At 36.9% G+C, this 16,136-nt stretch overlaps 1 protein-coding gene across 1 annotated transcript in view; it reads left to right on the top strand.

Moving 5' to 3' along the window:
• Prex2 (phosphatidylinositol-3,4,5-trisphosphate-dependent Rac exchange factor 2) overlaps window positions 1-16,136 on the top strand; it is a gene marked incomplete in the record, with an annotated part of 260,363 nt that overhangs the window by 96,193 nt on the left and 148,034 nt on the right. The window contains 5 exon segments of the mRNA XM_005392120.2: window positions 90-239; window positions 2,760-2,904; window positions 5,992-6,092; window positions 14,774-14,877; window positions 15,558-15,607. Of these exon segments, the coding sequence (XP_005392177.1) occupies window positions 90-239; window positions 2,760-2,904; window positions 5,992-6,092; window positions 14,774-14,877; window positions 15,558-15,607 (550 nt within the window).

Genomic DNA, 16,136 nt, shown 5'->3' with positions numbered 1-16,136 from the left:
TTTGAGTATAGTTGAGTAATTTGAGACTTTCATGGATTGAGTGTGCATGTTGACGTTATATCACATTTTGTTCATTGGCCTTTCCTCAGCGGATTTCCACAGCAGTGGACATATTGTTGTTAATGGGTGGAAGATACATAACACAGCAAAAAATAAATGGTTTGTGTGCATGGCAAAAACACCCGAAGAAAAGCATGAATGGTTTGAAGCAATTTTGAAAGAAAGAGAACGACGAAAAAGTGAGTGCTTGGATTGGGCACTGTTATTCTTTGTGGAGTTTCTAACTCAGCACAAGATCAGACAGTGGGAAGAGTTACAAGAGACTGGGTTGGTGCTCGGTGTTCACTTTGATTTACTATGGGCTGCAAGCATCAACTAAAGGGGCTTCGAAAATTTTGTATAGTTAGCAACATAACTATACTATGGTTGGCAGTGTCTTCTCATTCCATTTGCTTTAAAATTTGTACAATTTGTACAATTTTCCTTGCATGTTATTCTTGCCATCTCTAAAGCAGTATCACAAAATCTTGCCTTAAGAGACTTCAATAATATATTATTTATTTTTTCAATAATATATTACATCCAATAATATATTACATTCAATAATATATTACAGTGTTGCAGGACATCTGACAGTTATTCTCTACACATTCAGAAATACTCGGAAAACTTGTGAATCAAATATGTTAGCTTCCTAATTACTAAGATAAATTAGTAATTAGTAATTAGGAGGGTCCTAAGATAAAATTTGCTACATCCTTTTAGAAACATTTTCAACAGGTTTTGGTCTGGTAATATTCAATTGTGTGAAGTTTATCTGCAAGAAGACATATTTTGTAATTTGGCTCTGAAATAGAAATGCTTGTGTTTATTTACCAATGAATGTTTTTAATTATTAGGAAGCATGGCACTGTTGATTTTCTTGGCTGAGATTCAGAAGTAAAATACCTATTTGATAATGAAATTCCAGAGCACAAAGAGCTTTCCTCCATCTTCAGATGCTTTCCCTTGAAGAATATATGAAGTATCTATTGTCCTTAAAATACTCACAGTATATATTTGTTTAAGAATTTTCAAGGCATTCAGCGCCTGCCTGGCAAGTGTGAGGTCGTGAGTTCGATTCCTGGTACTGGAAAAAAACCAAAAACCAAAAAACAACAACAAAAAAGAATTTCCAAGGCATTTTCAAATACTGATTCTTTTGTTTGATCTTGGGGAAAGAACCAGATAGAAATTTTTAAAGCAGAGGTATGAGTGCATTAAGAATTTTGAGTCTAGTGATCAATTCAAGTAGCAAAGTAAATAACTCTAAAAGTGAACTGACTTTTTCATTAAGTTGAACCTTCTTGTCTCCCAGAATGGCTGTGATCCACACAAGACAAACAGTTGAAAGAATACCAACAAAAAAAGTAGATGCTATCAATCATTTGCGATATTTACCCATATCAAGCTAGATATTTTTGTGGGATAATTCACTGTTGTTGATGAATGTTATGGTTCCTGCACTGTAAAATATAGACTTTTAGCAGGAAAGTTTGTAGCTTAGAAGACTAAAACTAATTAAAAGATGTCCTCTTCTGCAGCAATTGAGTGTTCGCATTCGCAGGATTTTAGCTTTGGCACGGGCTTCTAACTAGATTCCTTGCTTAGGTTATGTATTCCCATCACACTATATGTCCACTTCTGCACTGCCAGCTTCTCAACTTTTATATGCAGCCCTGTCCTCTCTCCTGGGCTTTGTAGTCATGCTCTACTGACCCCTGTAATCTACTTAGAGTTCTCACGAATGATGGGCTACTTTACGCAACAAGTATCCCTGGCTTCATTCAGTTACTCTCATCACATCCTGGGAGGCACCCTGATTTCCTCTCTCCCTTTCATATCTATGTATAACCAATAGCTGTGTCCTACCAGCACAACCTCCTAGCTCTTTCTCAATTTTGTCTTCCTCATCTCAGAGCCCCTTTTTTGCAGGGGTTTGAAGTTGCTTGAACTTTTGCAGTTTCTTCCTAATGGTCACTCCAGTTAAAACTTGCCCTTTCTTATGGTTGCTCATCCTGTCCTCTGAGCTTAGTTGCCAAAGTACCAAACTTTTTTTCCTGTGGCTACCCTGCCTTTCCCTTCTATGGATTAAAACATTTAAATGTTTCTTCAGCATTTAAGTTGGAACTGCAAGGCTCCCAAGGCCCCATACTTCTGTGTTTCTTGACTTTGGTTAGCTCCTGTGAATACTTTCTTTAATTTCTCTGAAATACCTATTTATGATTGCACATTGGAATATGCCCCTTCTAAGCAAGATTTCTTAACATTTCTTAGGAAAAGGTAGTACTCTGAATCTACCTCTATTATATCACAATTTCCTCCATGTCTGCAGCGTTGTCTCCAGGGCTGCCATGCCCAATTATGCTAACTTGGTCTACTGCTCTTCCTCTAAGGGCTCAGCCATGTACCTCTGGAGCACAGTTGCACAAATGTCTTAAACTCTGGGGATCTTGGCTTGACTGAGTCTGTAGTATGTCATGACCTTTTTTTTTTTTTGGTACTGGGAGTCAAACTCGGGACCTCAAGCTTGCCAGGCAGGCTCTGTGCCACGGAGCTATATCTCCAGCCCGGCTTCTTGAATATGAGCCCAGTCTTACAGAGCTGTGCATCTGCAAGCTTCATCATGTAGCAGACAGGCAATTCATATTTATTGAAAGCATAAGCAAATCAATGCGGACACTTTTTCAGTTACCTACCCTTTGTCTCATTTTTGATAGGTTTAAAACTAGGAATGGAGCAAGACACCTGGGTAATGATCTCTGAACAGGGTGAAAAACTTTATAAAATGATGTGCAAGCAAGGAAATCTAATCAAAGACAGAAAAAGGAAACTGACAACGTTCCCTAAATGCTTTCTTGGAAGGTAGGCTGTTTATTTTCTCACATGTTTACTCTATTTAATTATTTCTTTCTCCTTTAAAAATATCCCCCTAAGCAGTTTTGAGTAATTCATTATGATTTATATTTCCTGGACCTTTGTGGGATGAGAGAATGAATAGAGAGCTAGGATCATGACCAGGTAGCTTATGACATCCATCATTTAGCCATGACGTGAATACTTCCTGACATTCCATGTTCTGAGGGTGAAGCAGAGGTTGGACCTAGGCAGGAAGTGGGACAGTACCCGTAGAGGACAGAATGATGGATCTGGCGTGGAAATGCACACAGGGCTTGAAAGTCAGAGTTGACGTGTGTTCCAAAAGGTTAGAGAACACTGGAACATTGAAGGCAAACTATCTGAACTACCAAGCAGTTCAGAATTTAGACAGTGGAGCTGAAGGTGAAGAGGTACAGGTGAAAAATCTGAGAAAGTGAGTCGTGTGAAGGGCGGGACACCATGGAGTATGTATCATTTGGTTTCTGCAGGCAACCCCAAGTGGGATTCCCTGTCTGGTTTAATTAATGCTGAGTCACCAGGAGGGGTAACTGCTTCAGGTAATTCTTCTTAAGTAAGGCTCAGGTAATTCTTCTTAAGTAAGGCTCAGTGTTAACCTCATTCTGGACATAATTTCTGATCTTCTAATATGTACTTAGGAGTTAAGTAATAAGCCTTTTTCTTTTAAAGGTACAGGAAGTGTGGATCAGGGGTACAGGAAGTATCACAAGTTCATACAGTCAGTGAATGCCCACGTCAGTTCTGTAAAAGTAGGCTGGAGTTGTAGTTAAAGCCCAGACTTTTAGTCAGATTGTCTCTGAGCAAATCTTGGTTCTCCCACTAGCTATCATTGGGAGAGTTAAACTTGTGTGATTTGGGAAAGTTAAATTTCTCTTTTCTTTCAAGAGAGATGGAAGATGATTACAGTGCTTATTTGTAATGCCTATCAGGGTGTCTTCGTAGCTAGGTATGGGTATTTGCACCATGACCATAGGCCACATTTGCCCCTAACCCAAAGTCTAAAAACTGTGGGCCAGACAAGCCTCTGCCTACAGGGCAGCTTGAGCTGGTTTCAGAGGGAGTGGTCCTCACAGCGAGCGCCACAGCTGCCCAGTAATGTAGCTGCTGGTAACCAGCCAGCTGATGGCTCTGATGCTGAGAAGAACACGGACCTGGATCCACTTGTCATAGATCCCTGTGCAACAAAAGAGAGTGTTTCTTGTGATGACTCCGTGGGTATAACTACCAGGGTCCCCACTGGGATATCCACACAAGCAAGAGAGTCACTTCAAACTGTGGCTTCCCCAGGATTCTACAGGCATGTAATGTAACCATCAGGGACCATTTTTACCATAGCAATGTTGACATCATACTTTCATCAGGTGATCAGATATCTAGGGGAGCAAAGCTAACAAGTTATCATGGGTCAAATTTATCCTAATTGTATGAGTAGGGGTTTTGCTAACCCTTTCCTCACGCTGTCTCATATGATCACAGTGCTAGCCAGTAGTTATAAAGGTTTTTCCAGAGTACCTGACGTACAAGGTAAGCCTAGGAAGTGTTAGCTGTGGCCTATCCCTAACAACTTGCCAGTGCTGCATTGTTGCCCAAGTTTGAGATCTTTTCTGATCTTTCCAGAATCTCTATTACTTGACTAGGTCCCCTGATAAAGCCCCTGATTAACTTCCTTTCTACTTTCTCTCTCTCTCACTTAAAAAAATCCCAATTTATAGTAATATTTAAATAGACTTCCTCATTTGAATTTGGCATTCTTAGAAATGTGGTAACATCAGAACAGGAAACTGTGGATTGGCTATGTATCAGCTCTCTCAACCCACTTGTCAGCCCTTGAGATTTTTTTTTTCTGGTACCAGGAATTGAACTCACGACCTTGCTTTTGCCAGGCAGGTGCTGTGCCGCTGAGCTAAATCCCCAGCCTCCATTCCTTGAGATTTACTAAGAGCTAACTGTGAGCAAGGAAGCTACTGTGCTGAGTTCCCGCTATACATCACCTCATTTAACCCCTTGACGGCACTATGACCCTGATATAATCTCTATTATATTGATGGAAAAATTGACGATGAGAGAGAGGTTGCACACCTAGCAGAAGAAGAATGAGGATTTGAATCTAGGTTGTCTTACTGCAGAGTACATGGTCTTAATCATTATACTTTATGTTACTTCTCAAGTCCTTTTTAAATTTTTTTTAGTCTTTTGTTTCTCTGGTGCTTTCCTTTATTCTTTGTCTTCCTTTTGGATGATTCTTATTTAAAAAAGATAAAACCCCTTTGCCAAGCTTTCCTGCTTTAAAGGTTTTTTTTGTTGTTGTTGTTGTTGTTTGTTTTTTTGAGATAGGGTCTTGCTGGGTAGTTCAGGCTGGCCTTGAGCTGCTGTGTAGCCCAGGCTGGCCTCAGGTTCCGGAATGCAGAGATTAGGTGCACGTACTACCACATCTGGCAAAATGTATTTCGTAGACTAGGCAATCCAGTTTTAGAATGTCACGTCCCTTGTTTATTTGACTTTAGGCATTTGTTTAATCTTCAGTTTTGAAGGAAATGGAAATCTAATTTCCTGGTGCTCTATATAGCATTGATTCTCTGGTCTCTGTGCATAAAGAAGCCAGTCTAAGACAAATTCATCAGTTTATGTAAAAGTTCAAGTGTTAGATTTTAAGAACATGAGCATAGCATATTTTATTTGTAAAATCTCTATTTAGTGTTCTCTAAATGATAACATACGACCATTTGCCTTTATGTGGAGAGTACCTTTATAATTAAAGTGACAATGACATTTTCATTTTGTGTTTATCAGAGGCCTCAGCAAGTTTAGCAGCATGTGAAATGTAGTTTAGGATGGTCTCAGTATATGAACAGGGGTTTTCTAGAATAGATCCGAACCTCTATATCTGTGCATCCAATATATGTGAAAAACTACTCACTAAAATACATTGGAAATATTCTTTTATGTTTTGAGTCTGGCTTCATAGTTCCTTCATGACTACATGGTACAGATATTCTTTTGCGGGGAGAGAGCAGCAAGGTAAGATTTAATGTTTTCATTGGTTTTCTCTTGTAGTGAATTTGTGTCATGGCTGTTGGAAATTGGAGAAATTCACAGGCCTGAGGAAGGTGTTCACTTGGGGCAAGCATTATTAGAAAATGGAATTATCCACCATGGTAATTGTTTTGTACTTTAATTATTTACTTAATCTAGATAGTCTCAAATCTCCCCACCTGTATCTTAATTTCATTGATCTGTTTAGTTTATAATTTTCCACATTACAGGATTTTTTTCCCCAGCACTTTTAGTAGGTAATGTGTATAGAGTAGTGTTCCAAGGAACATGGGCTTATGATGACCCAATTTTTAACATTAAAATAAAAAGCTACAGCACGGGCAGGAGGTAGGAGTACAGATAAGTGTGTGGGGTCGTGGAGGCAGAGAGGACCACTGTGACTGGGGTGTGTGTGCGTGCTTCGCGGGGCAGGAGCATTAGTGCTGTGCATTGTAGAATGACTGGAACTTGGTCAGAGACAGAAGCGCGGTAGGGACAAGTTTTTTAAAAATGTATTAACTAGTACGTGTTTGCAGCATATAATAATGACAATTTTGTCCCTGATGTACTTGGGCCATGTTTCTTTTCTGAGGAAATGGTAATACCTAGGTATAGTAATGGGACATTCATGGTGGCTTTCTCAGGAGCTAGCATGGAGTCTCGTGGCTAGATGATGTGTTCTAATGGCTGGTGTACTGGGAAGGGAGTAGGGCAGGAAGCGGGGGCAGACATGAGTCTGATCCCAGAGGAGCTAATCCCTGTGGCTGTGGTCAGGAGCTGATGAATGCTTTTAAGCAGTGATTGATCAAACTTTAGTTGCAGAGCTGTCACCCAGCATGGTGGAGCCAGCAGTGGTAAAGACGGAGACTGCAGAGCACCAGGCCCATCAGGAGGTGAAGGGACGAGGGCCTTGGCAGGGCGGTGTTGATGGCCATGAAAAGGGGGGGCCCACGTAAGAGATTCTGGCCAAATGGAAGCAGCATATTTGATAGTTACTTGGTGAGGTGGGGTAAAGAATGAAGAGCAAGGTCAGACTATATTCTCCGTTTTCTGCTGTAGATGTCTGAGACAGTTAATTTCAGAGGAGGAACAGGTTGAGAGAGATGAGGGGTCTGCTGTGCACTGGGTGTGAGACAAGGGGATGGTGATATCCGCAAGAGGCCGTAACGAATGGACAGCTCAGGATAGAAATAAAGTGAGAGACTGTTCCAAAGTCATAGGAAGAGAGTACTAGATCCTGAGAACATTAGCAACAAATGCAAAAAACAAGAAAGCAGTGAAAAAAACACTAAGGATAAAACTGAAAAAATTTCTAATGCGAAATTGGAGGAGGGAGTAAAAGAATTACAAAGGTAGATGTTTGCCTGTGGGGATTTTATGTTCGTGTCGCTTTTAAGATGTGGTGGTGTGCAAACAAAACAAATCCGTTCACTGTTCGCCCTGTGAAACATTGCCCGTATGACTGGTGTCACCATCTACCTAGTCAGAAATCCCCTCCTTAATTCAGTTCTCGCCCTTCTAGGTCGCCACCTTTCTCTTGATTTCCCTCAACTCTTCTCTTGCTTCCGTTTTGCTCCCTACCTCCATAGTCCACCCTCCAGGAAACAGCTGAAGATTTCCAGGCAAAAGATCGAAAGATTCCCTGGTTTACAATTTTTTAATGACTTCTCATCAAACTTAAATGAAAGCCCACATCTTTTTCCATAGCCCATGAAAGTTTACATGATAGGGCCCCTGACTTCATCTCTGAAATGGACACCCAGGTTGTACCTGTATTGTTACACCATGGTCACCCTGGCTGTCTGTCTCCTCCTTCAACTTTCCAAGGTAACTTCCAGTTTAGAGTCTTGCTGTTCTCATTCAGTAACTGCTTATTAATTCCTAATAAAGTGAGGGATTTTCCAAGATCTTGTCATACAGTAGTAAATGAAACGACGAAAATCCCTGTTTCCATAAATCATGTTTTCCATGACATTTTGGCTTTTAGAAAGCTTTCTAGCTCCCATCATTCCAACATCCTAATTGTTTAATTTTTTAAAATTTCTTCATGCATTTCTCACTTTCTGAAATTACCATGTTGTTTTATTTCTTTTTTTCCCCTATATCCCTACTTCTACTCTCCAATTAAAACATAAGCCTCATCAGAACGGAACCCTCTTTCCATCTTATGTAGCATATTCCTGGAGGGCTCAGCACTTGACAAGTTGTCAGTAGACATTTGCTGAATGAATAAGTGGACTGTTGTATTTTAAATAATATTTACAGCTTATATCTGATGTTTTATTTGATGCGTGAGCATCACTGAAATGTCTAAAGCATTGGATAGATGCCTTTAGTGTTTGGTAGGCTAGAAAGTGGCATCTAACGGAGGAGACGTGAGGAGCTGTTGAGCAAGATGGCATTCCTGCTTCTTCCTTTCTTCTTACTCCAGGCCCAACTATATATTTGGGAAATAAATAGACTACATTTATTATTTTTAATTTGACTGTCATAGAATAAATATATTTATGAAATACCATGTAGTAACTTTATACAGGTTTATACTGCATATGATCAAATCAGGGTAATTGGGATTTCCGTCTCAAATGTTTTCCTTTTTGGCTGTGTGGCACCTGGTAATAGATCAAATCCATTACAGAGACTTATAGTGCCGCAGCCAGGAAGGGTCTGGGTGTAGGCAGTGGAGGGTGTTCTTTCATGGGAGCTACTGGGTGTTTTCAAGTCCCCTTTCCATTCCTGTTGTCATGTTCTGTCAAAAGGGATCTAAGAATCTTCTATTGCCTCCATGCTTAGTGAATTGGGTTCTGAAGACATAGTTATTATGGGGTGAAATTTTACTTTACAAAAACAAAACTGTTATTTTTGCCTAAAGCCCTGAATAGCTAATCAAGTGCATTTAAATTAATTCATAATTGGTACAAAATTCAGTTGGAATAACATTGCCTATCTTCATGGACACAATCTTTTAAAGTATGACTTATATTTTATTTCATGAGTGATGAAATATCTACAGAGAGGATCCAGAAAGTTCTACAGAGAGAACCATCTGGCTGTTCTCCTTACATTTTTCTCATGATCATCTTAGTTTTCTCCCAACAAAAGGGGAAGAAACAAAAATTTTTGAAAAGTATAGAAGAATGGAAAAAATTCAGTCCTAACCAATTTATCCTGCTAACCTTAGTCACCACTCTCTCCAATAATACAGGAAATGAAAGTATTAAGTATACTTTGAAATAAGATTCACTTTAAAATTTCAAATACCAGAACTGTTCAGACATTTAAATTATGATAATTAAAAACTTTTTTGAACAATGTTTATAACGTGATGAACTCGTTTTCTGACACATATAGCACTGTGTACTTTGCCTAATGCTCCATGTGTTACAATTTGAGTTAGTGGCCCAGGCTTTTAGTGGTGTCAGGATTTGGTCAATTGCAGTGTCAGATTTGACATACCAAATTTTTATCATGAGAAATAGATTTCTTTTTTGAGATCTCTGATTGTCCCAAACTGAGGATAAGAAAACATATACAATTTCACATGAGTAAAGCAATTCTATTCAAGTGAAAGGATATGAGCCAAATCTACTAGCTTAGTTAGTATGTCAATCCAGTTGCATTTCTGTGAAAATAGAATTCCCAAAATAAAGTTGAATGAACTGTCTGCTTAAAAACTGCAAGCAGGAAAAATAAATGGACTGTTTTTGCTGTTATTTACATTGTGAGCGTTAAGAACTTCACAGGAGGCAGCCCCTCGCTTACAGTGGGAAGTCTGGAGTTGAAGCTGCATATGCTTCCTCCATGGTCTGCTGCTGATGCTCATCCTGAACAACTCCACACATGTGAGAATTCAGAGACCTAATCTGTTACACCCTACAGTGTGCTGAAGTTGGCTTATGTTGTACAAGCTCTTGAGAGCCAATAATAAGAACATTTTCCAAGCTGATTGGTTGTTAAGGTAATTATTATTAATACTGAAATTGATAAACATATACATAGATTACTTAAATTATAAACAGAGATGACACATTCATGAAACTTTACATTCATAGTTATTTCACTAAATTTTATTGTTACCTGTGTTCCTTGGAAGTTATTTATGTCTATTATTTCTGTATGATGGAAATACTCTGTAATGGTGTAACACTGATTAACTTCACATTCAGGATTGATTGGTAATTTAAAGTTGACCAGGGTGGGAGTGTTTATAAAATAGAAATTAACAAATGCTGCAAACCAGAGCTCCTCCTCCCACTCTCTCAGATCCATGATTCTCTGACAGAGTGGTCTAAATAATTACATCAGCCAACTTATTTCACCAAAGGACTTGAACTCTTGTTAGGGAGTCCGTTGTTCATGCTAGGGAAAGCGCCTGTTGGCGCAGTGGATTTGAATGCAGACCCGTTGACTTCTTTCCCAATGCAGCACAACCAAGGGTTGCAGAGTAACCTGTGAAGCTGTAACTCTCAAAGGCGCAGGAGTCTATCATGGCAAAAATTCCCTTGTGAATAGGGGAGACTACCAGTTGTGTTATTGTGGTAAGAAACCTTTGGACTAAAGCACCCTTAAATTTTGGGGTATCCAGACAATAATAAATTTCAAAGAATATTAAGTGAAAAAATGGGAAGAGGTAAATTTCACCAGGAAAAGTTTACTGATCTTGAAACATGCAAAATAATTTTAAAATATTTCTATTAATCTTAGTTATTTCACACATGACTTTCTTCTTGATGGGTTGCCTAGGACAAAAAAATGCCAAAATGTTATGTTGTCTATTTTTTGAGGAAATATAGGAAGCAAAAATCATGGTCCAATTTATGGCCTTAAACCTTGGGCTCAGTAAAAGAGCTAAAACATCATGTGTTTGTGTGTGCCCGTTCTTACTAAAGTCTTTAGATATTCTTCTGGGTTTGCCAAGGGTATGTAATGAAAATTAATTCTGACAGCTTTTTTCCTCCCTTTTCAATATTTCTAGTGAAAGGTAAAGGTCAAAGTCTTCTGTGTAATTATGAAAGTGTAGCTCATTGAAGCAAATTATCTCCTCTGAATATGTTGTATTTTGCTGTACAAACAATATTGAACCAATCTGTTTGAGCTTTATTTTGAAGTTTTTAGAACAGTCTAGAACAGTCATTTTTGTTATACTGTATATAAAGTAACTTATCCTGGAAAAGAAAATAAATGAGAGGAGATTTTAATCAGAGTCTCTTTTTTAATCTTGCTTCATTGAGGTGTACTTAACTATAATATTATATACATAATATTATATATGTAGTGTAAAACATATGTAGTGTAAATTATGATGTTTTATTTATTTATTTATTAGTTTTTTGAGAGAGTGTCTTGCCATACAGTTCAGGCAGGCCTTGAACTCGCTATGTAGCCCAGGCCGGCCTCGAACTTGTGGCAGTCCTCCTGCCTCAGCCTCCCAAGTGCTGGGATTACAGGTGTACACCACCATACCCAGCTAAACATGATGTTTTAAAGTGTGAAATGATCACCCCAATAAGCTAATTAACATGCCTTTGACATCGCATGGCTTTTTTTTCTTTGCAGGGGGTGAGAACATTTAAGATCTGTCCTCTTAGCAATTTTGAAGTACAGAGTATATTAGCTGCTCTTTCCTTGCCTGTTCATCCACTGACAGACACTTAGGGTGACTACGTATATTGACTCTTGTGAGCAGTGCTGTTTTGAGTGTGAGAGTACAGATTTCTCTTTGCATGCTGATTTCATTTCCTTTGGACATCAACCCCGAAGTGAGATTGCTGGATCAAATAATTGTTCTATTTTTAATTTTTCAATGAATTTCCATTTTATAGTCCATGATACCTCTACCAATATTCTCGCTAAAAATGTACAACAGTCCCTTTTCATCTACATCTTTATCATAACTGATCTTTTCCCTTTTGGGAAACTATTCCTTTGTGAGGTTATAACTCATTATATTTTGCTTTGCAATTTTTGGAGTATTAGAGATGTTGAGCACCTTTTTACATGCCTATTGGCTTTCTGAATTTGTCCTTTTAAGATTTACCTGTTTGGGTCACTTTTCCATTTTCACTTGCATTTTTTGTATTTTTTATATTGAGGTGAATGAGCTATATGTTTTAGATATTAATCTATATCAGATGTATAGTTTGCAATATTTTTTATTTCACAATTTACTCTTTATTTTGTTGATTATTTTATTTGCTGTGCATAATTAGTCTATTTTTGCTTTTGTTGCCTGCAATTTTTGGTGTCATATGAAAACGTCACTGTCCAGATTAATGTCAGATTTTTTTCTCTGTTCTTTCTTGGAGTAATTTTACAGTTTCAAGTCTTAGATATTTAAGTCTTTAAATCCAAGTTGAGTTGACTTTATGTATAGTGTCAGATAAAGTTCTATTTTTATTCTCCTACATGTGCATATGTAGGTTTCCCAATGTGTTTATTGAAGAGACTGTCTTTTCCTGTTGTGCGTTCCTGGCAGCTTTATCAAAGATCAGTTGATCCTGAATGCATGGGATTATTTCTGGCATCTCTATCATGTGTTTTTACGCTAAGACCATGGTGTAGTATAGCCTTGTAGCATATTTTGAAGTCAAGTATGTAATGCCTCAACTTTGTTCCTTTTTCTCATGAGTGCTATGGTTGTTCACAGTTTTTTGTGATTTCATAGGAACTTTAGATTTTTTTTTTTATTTCTGTGAAGCATGCCATTTAATTTTGATAGAGATTCTTTTCCATGGGTCCCTTTGGTTAGTATGCTCACAATTCATGAGCAGAAGAGACACTTCCATTTATTTATGTCTTCAACTTCTTTTATCAATGTTTTATAGTTTTCAATATATAGATCTTCTTACCCCCTTGGTCAAATTTATTCTTTGATTTTTTTGATACTATTATAAATGAGATAGTTTTCTTTTTTTGATGGTTCATTTTTAGCATATAGAAATGCTACAGAATTTTATAGTTTGATTTTTGTGTTCTTCACCTTTATGGAAAAGTTCTAATAGAGTATTACAGCTGTTGGTTAGTTCTAATAGTTTTTAAGGTTTCCTGTATATAAACTATGCCGTATGAAAAAAGAGATAGTTTTGATTCCTTTCAATTTGGATGTCTTGTATTATTTTTCTGATCTAGTTGTTCTGGCTAACACTTTAGTACTATGTTGAACAGAAATAAGAACTAATGCAGTGGGTTTGCCCCTTTGTAGCAAGTATAATGGTGGTAATTCTTAAAGCAAGACCTCTCCCCAACAAAGAAGGCAAGTGGCTTTTATTAGGGAACCTTACACATATTAACACAGTAAAGATATCATCACTTGTAGCAGCAGCACATTCTTGAGCATGTATAATTAATTTTACAGTTGAGGCCATGCCTCTTCACACCTTGGATGCTTTAAAATTGGCCAAGCTGGGCACCTCTTAGGCTCAGAATTTAGTATTACACTAAAAGTATAAATTACCTGGGAGGTGTAGAAATACTCCTGATGTTTTCCTCAGGAGGGCATTCTCTGAAACAAAATAGCACCATTGAAAGAGAGCTAACATTACTAGTAATTTAAAAGGGCAGCAGCTTTCCCCCATAGAAGTGTAGACATTTGCTAACAGTGCCAGCCCAGCAGCTAATAGGGTGATGAGAGTAGACGTCCCTTTCTTATTCTTGATCTTAGAGGAGAAGCTTTCAGCTTCATCTGTAGAAGGGAGTGTTAGCTGTAGCTTGTTATGTATGGTCTTTACTATGTTCAGGGATATTCCTTCTATGTTGAATTTGTTGAGCACTTTTGTTATAAAAGAATGTTGCATTTTGTCAAATGCTTTTTGGCTCTGTCAAGCTCATTGTATGATTTTTAGCCTTCATTTGGTTAACACAGTGTATCCTATTTATGGATGTGTCGGTGTTAAACCATGCTTGTATCCCATAGAGAAATCCCACTCTATCATGGTTGTGATTTTGTAATATCCTGTAGAATTTGACTTGATAGTGTTTTGCTGAGGAATCATCAGAGATACTGGCCTATCATTTTGTTTTCTTGTAGCACCCTTGTCTGACCCTGAAAAATGAGTTTGGAAGTGCTCCTTTCTCTTCAATTTTTTTGGAAGAGATTGAGAAAATTTTACTTCAGGTTTTCTTTATTTTTTTTTTTTTTTTTTAAAGCAATTTGTTCGATTTTACTGAACTGTTAAGACTAGGAGTCTTTAAAGTGTTACCCTGAGGATGATATTAAAAGATGACCACTTTTATATTCCACTGAGAAAAAAAATGAAGTGACATTTTAGAAAAGCATCTTTGAGCCTAACAACTTTTAAAATTTTGGAATCTCTACACATTTAAATTATTTAATCTATTCTGGAGGTCTGAACACAAGACAAGTGGTCACAAGTGGTATATGTGTGGTCTTGGCTTGGTCATAGTGAGATTAAGCGGCTGGATGCTAAAATTCACTTCCAGGGCTGAGAGTCAAACCATGGCTCACTTATACAACTGTCTGCCTTTCGAAGTGCCGTTTTTGTTCAGTTTTGTGGTATTTTGAAGAAATGGAAAGCACAACCTTGTGTATTTACACACTTATACATAATGCTAGCTGAATATGGGAACCTGAATTTAGTTCTCAAATCATGTAAAAATTATATTAAATGATAAATCTTAGGAATTTCACTATAAAAAATCAGAATTGATGGCTGTGTTAGAAAAAAAGCTTTTGGTAAAACTAGGTGGTCTAGTATTTGGAAATACATGCTACGTACATTTGTTTGAGTTTTATTGCCACTTTTTAGATTGTCAGTATTTTAATATATTTTCTCTGTGTTCTTAGTTACTGATAAGCATCAGTTTAAGCCAGAGCAGATGTTATATAGATTCCGCTATGATGACGGTACTTTTTACCCAAGAAATGAGATGCAGGATGTGATTTCAAAGGTAATGAATCCTCTTTGCATTTCTTCAGTGGTAGGTTCTTGTTATCATACTTGGGAAGGATAAAAAGGTGTGATGGGATTTAAAAAGAAACTTGTTCTAGTGTAGAAAATTCTTAAATTACATATACAAGCAAGCCTCTTTTATTTTTTCTTTGGTACCTGAAAAACCAATGTTTAATCATTTCATCATTCTCTTATCAAGCTCTAAATGGAGATTGTGCTATTTATTGCCTCAATCAGAAAGTTATATCCATTGAAAACTATTTTACATAGAGCAACATACAATCACAAAACTAGAATAAACTTTAAAAATACAAATATAAAACATATATCAATTTTGATTGTACACGACAAAATTTTATTGACATAATGAACACATATCCTAGGTTTGTTGCTGTATAGGTTTCTCTGGATTTAAATATATGTTGAAATTTTATATTTTAAGTAAAGTAATTTAGAAAACTCATTGTTTATGTCATATATATGACAAATTCATGACAAAATTTAATCTTTTAAAAAGAATTTTAGTCATCATTTGTATTATAACATTTGAATAATTTTTAAATTGTTTGAGAGTGTTCAGTGACTCCAGGATATTGAAAGTGGATTCATTTATTATTTCAAAATTTTGTTGACATTTGGTGCTGTAACGTGTTTTTGATATATCTTTGTTTCACACAGGGTGTGAGGTTATACTGTCGTCTTCATAGTCTATTTACTCCAGTAGTGAGGTGAGTCTGGTTTCTAATTTCCAGGAATTTCAAATGGAAATATTTATCTCACATATTAGAAATGATGGTATTTGTCTTTGAGAGTGAAAGTTTTACTTTCAAATATTATTTAAAGTAATCTTAATTTGTCTTATCTTGTTTTGTCTTATCTTAAAATGGCCCTAGCTTCTTCTGAGTCTAATTTTACAGTGTCTTTTGTTTTATAAATTATGATTTCTGTACTTACTTTGTTATTCATTCACAGTCAGTTAAGGGCTTGAAAATAAAATAATCCACATTCAATCAGTAGTCAGTAAAAGTGGTTGACTGAGAGAAGATTTGGAAATGCTGCTTACTCTCAGTATTATCATTAAGAAATCTTACATTAACCTTTTGTTAGATTTTGTAGTCAGGTAACAGGTGTGTGCTTTTATGGTATTTCCTTGTAAGAATACTGATGCAGAGAAAATATTTGGTACTTGAGAATTAAGAAATTAATTCAGAGTAAATATAATTTTATTCTTTAGTATATATATATATATATATATAT

This window comes from Chinchilla lanigera, unplaced genomic scaffold (genome assembly GCF_000276665.1).
Source record: "Chinchilla lanigera isolate Chin_1 unplaced genomic scaffold, ChiLan1.0 scaffold00043, whole genome shotgun sequence".
Classification (NCBI taxonomy): Eukaryota; Metazoa; Chordata; class Mammalia; order Rodentia; family Chinchillidae; genus Chinchilla; species Chinchilla lanigera.
Note: the sequence above shows the minus strand (reverse complement) of the source record. Positions and strands in the feature narration are given on the sequence as shown.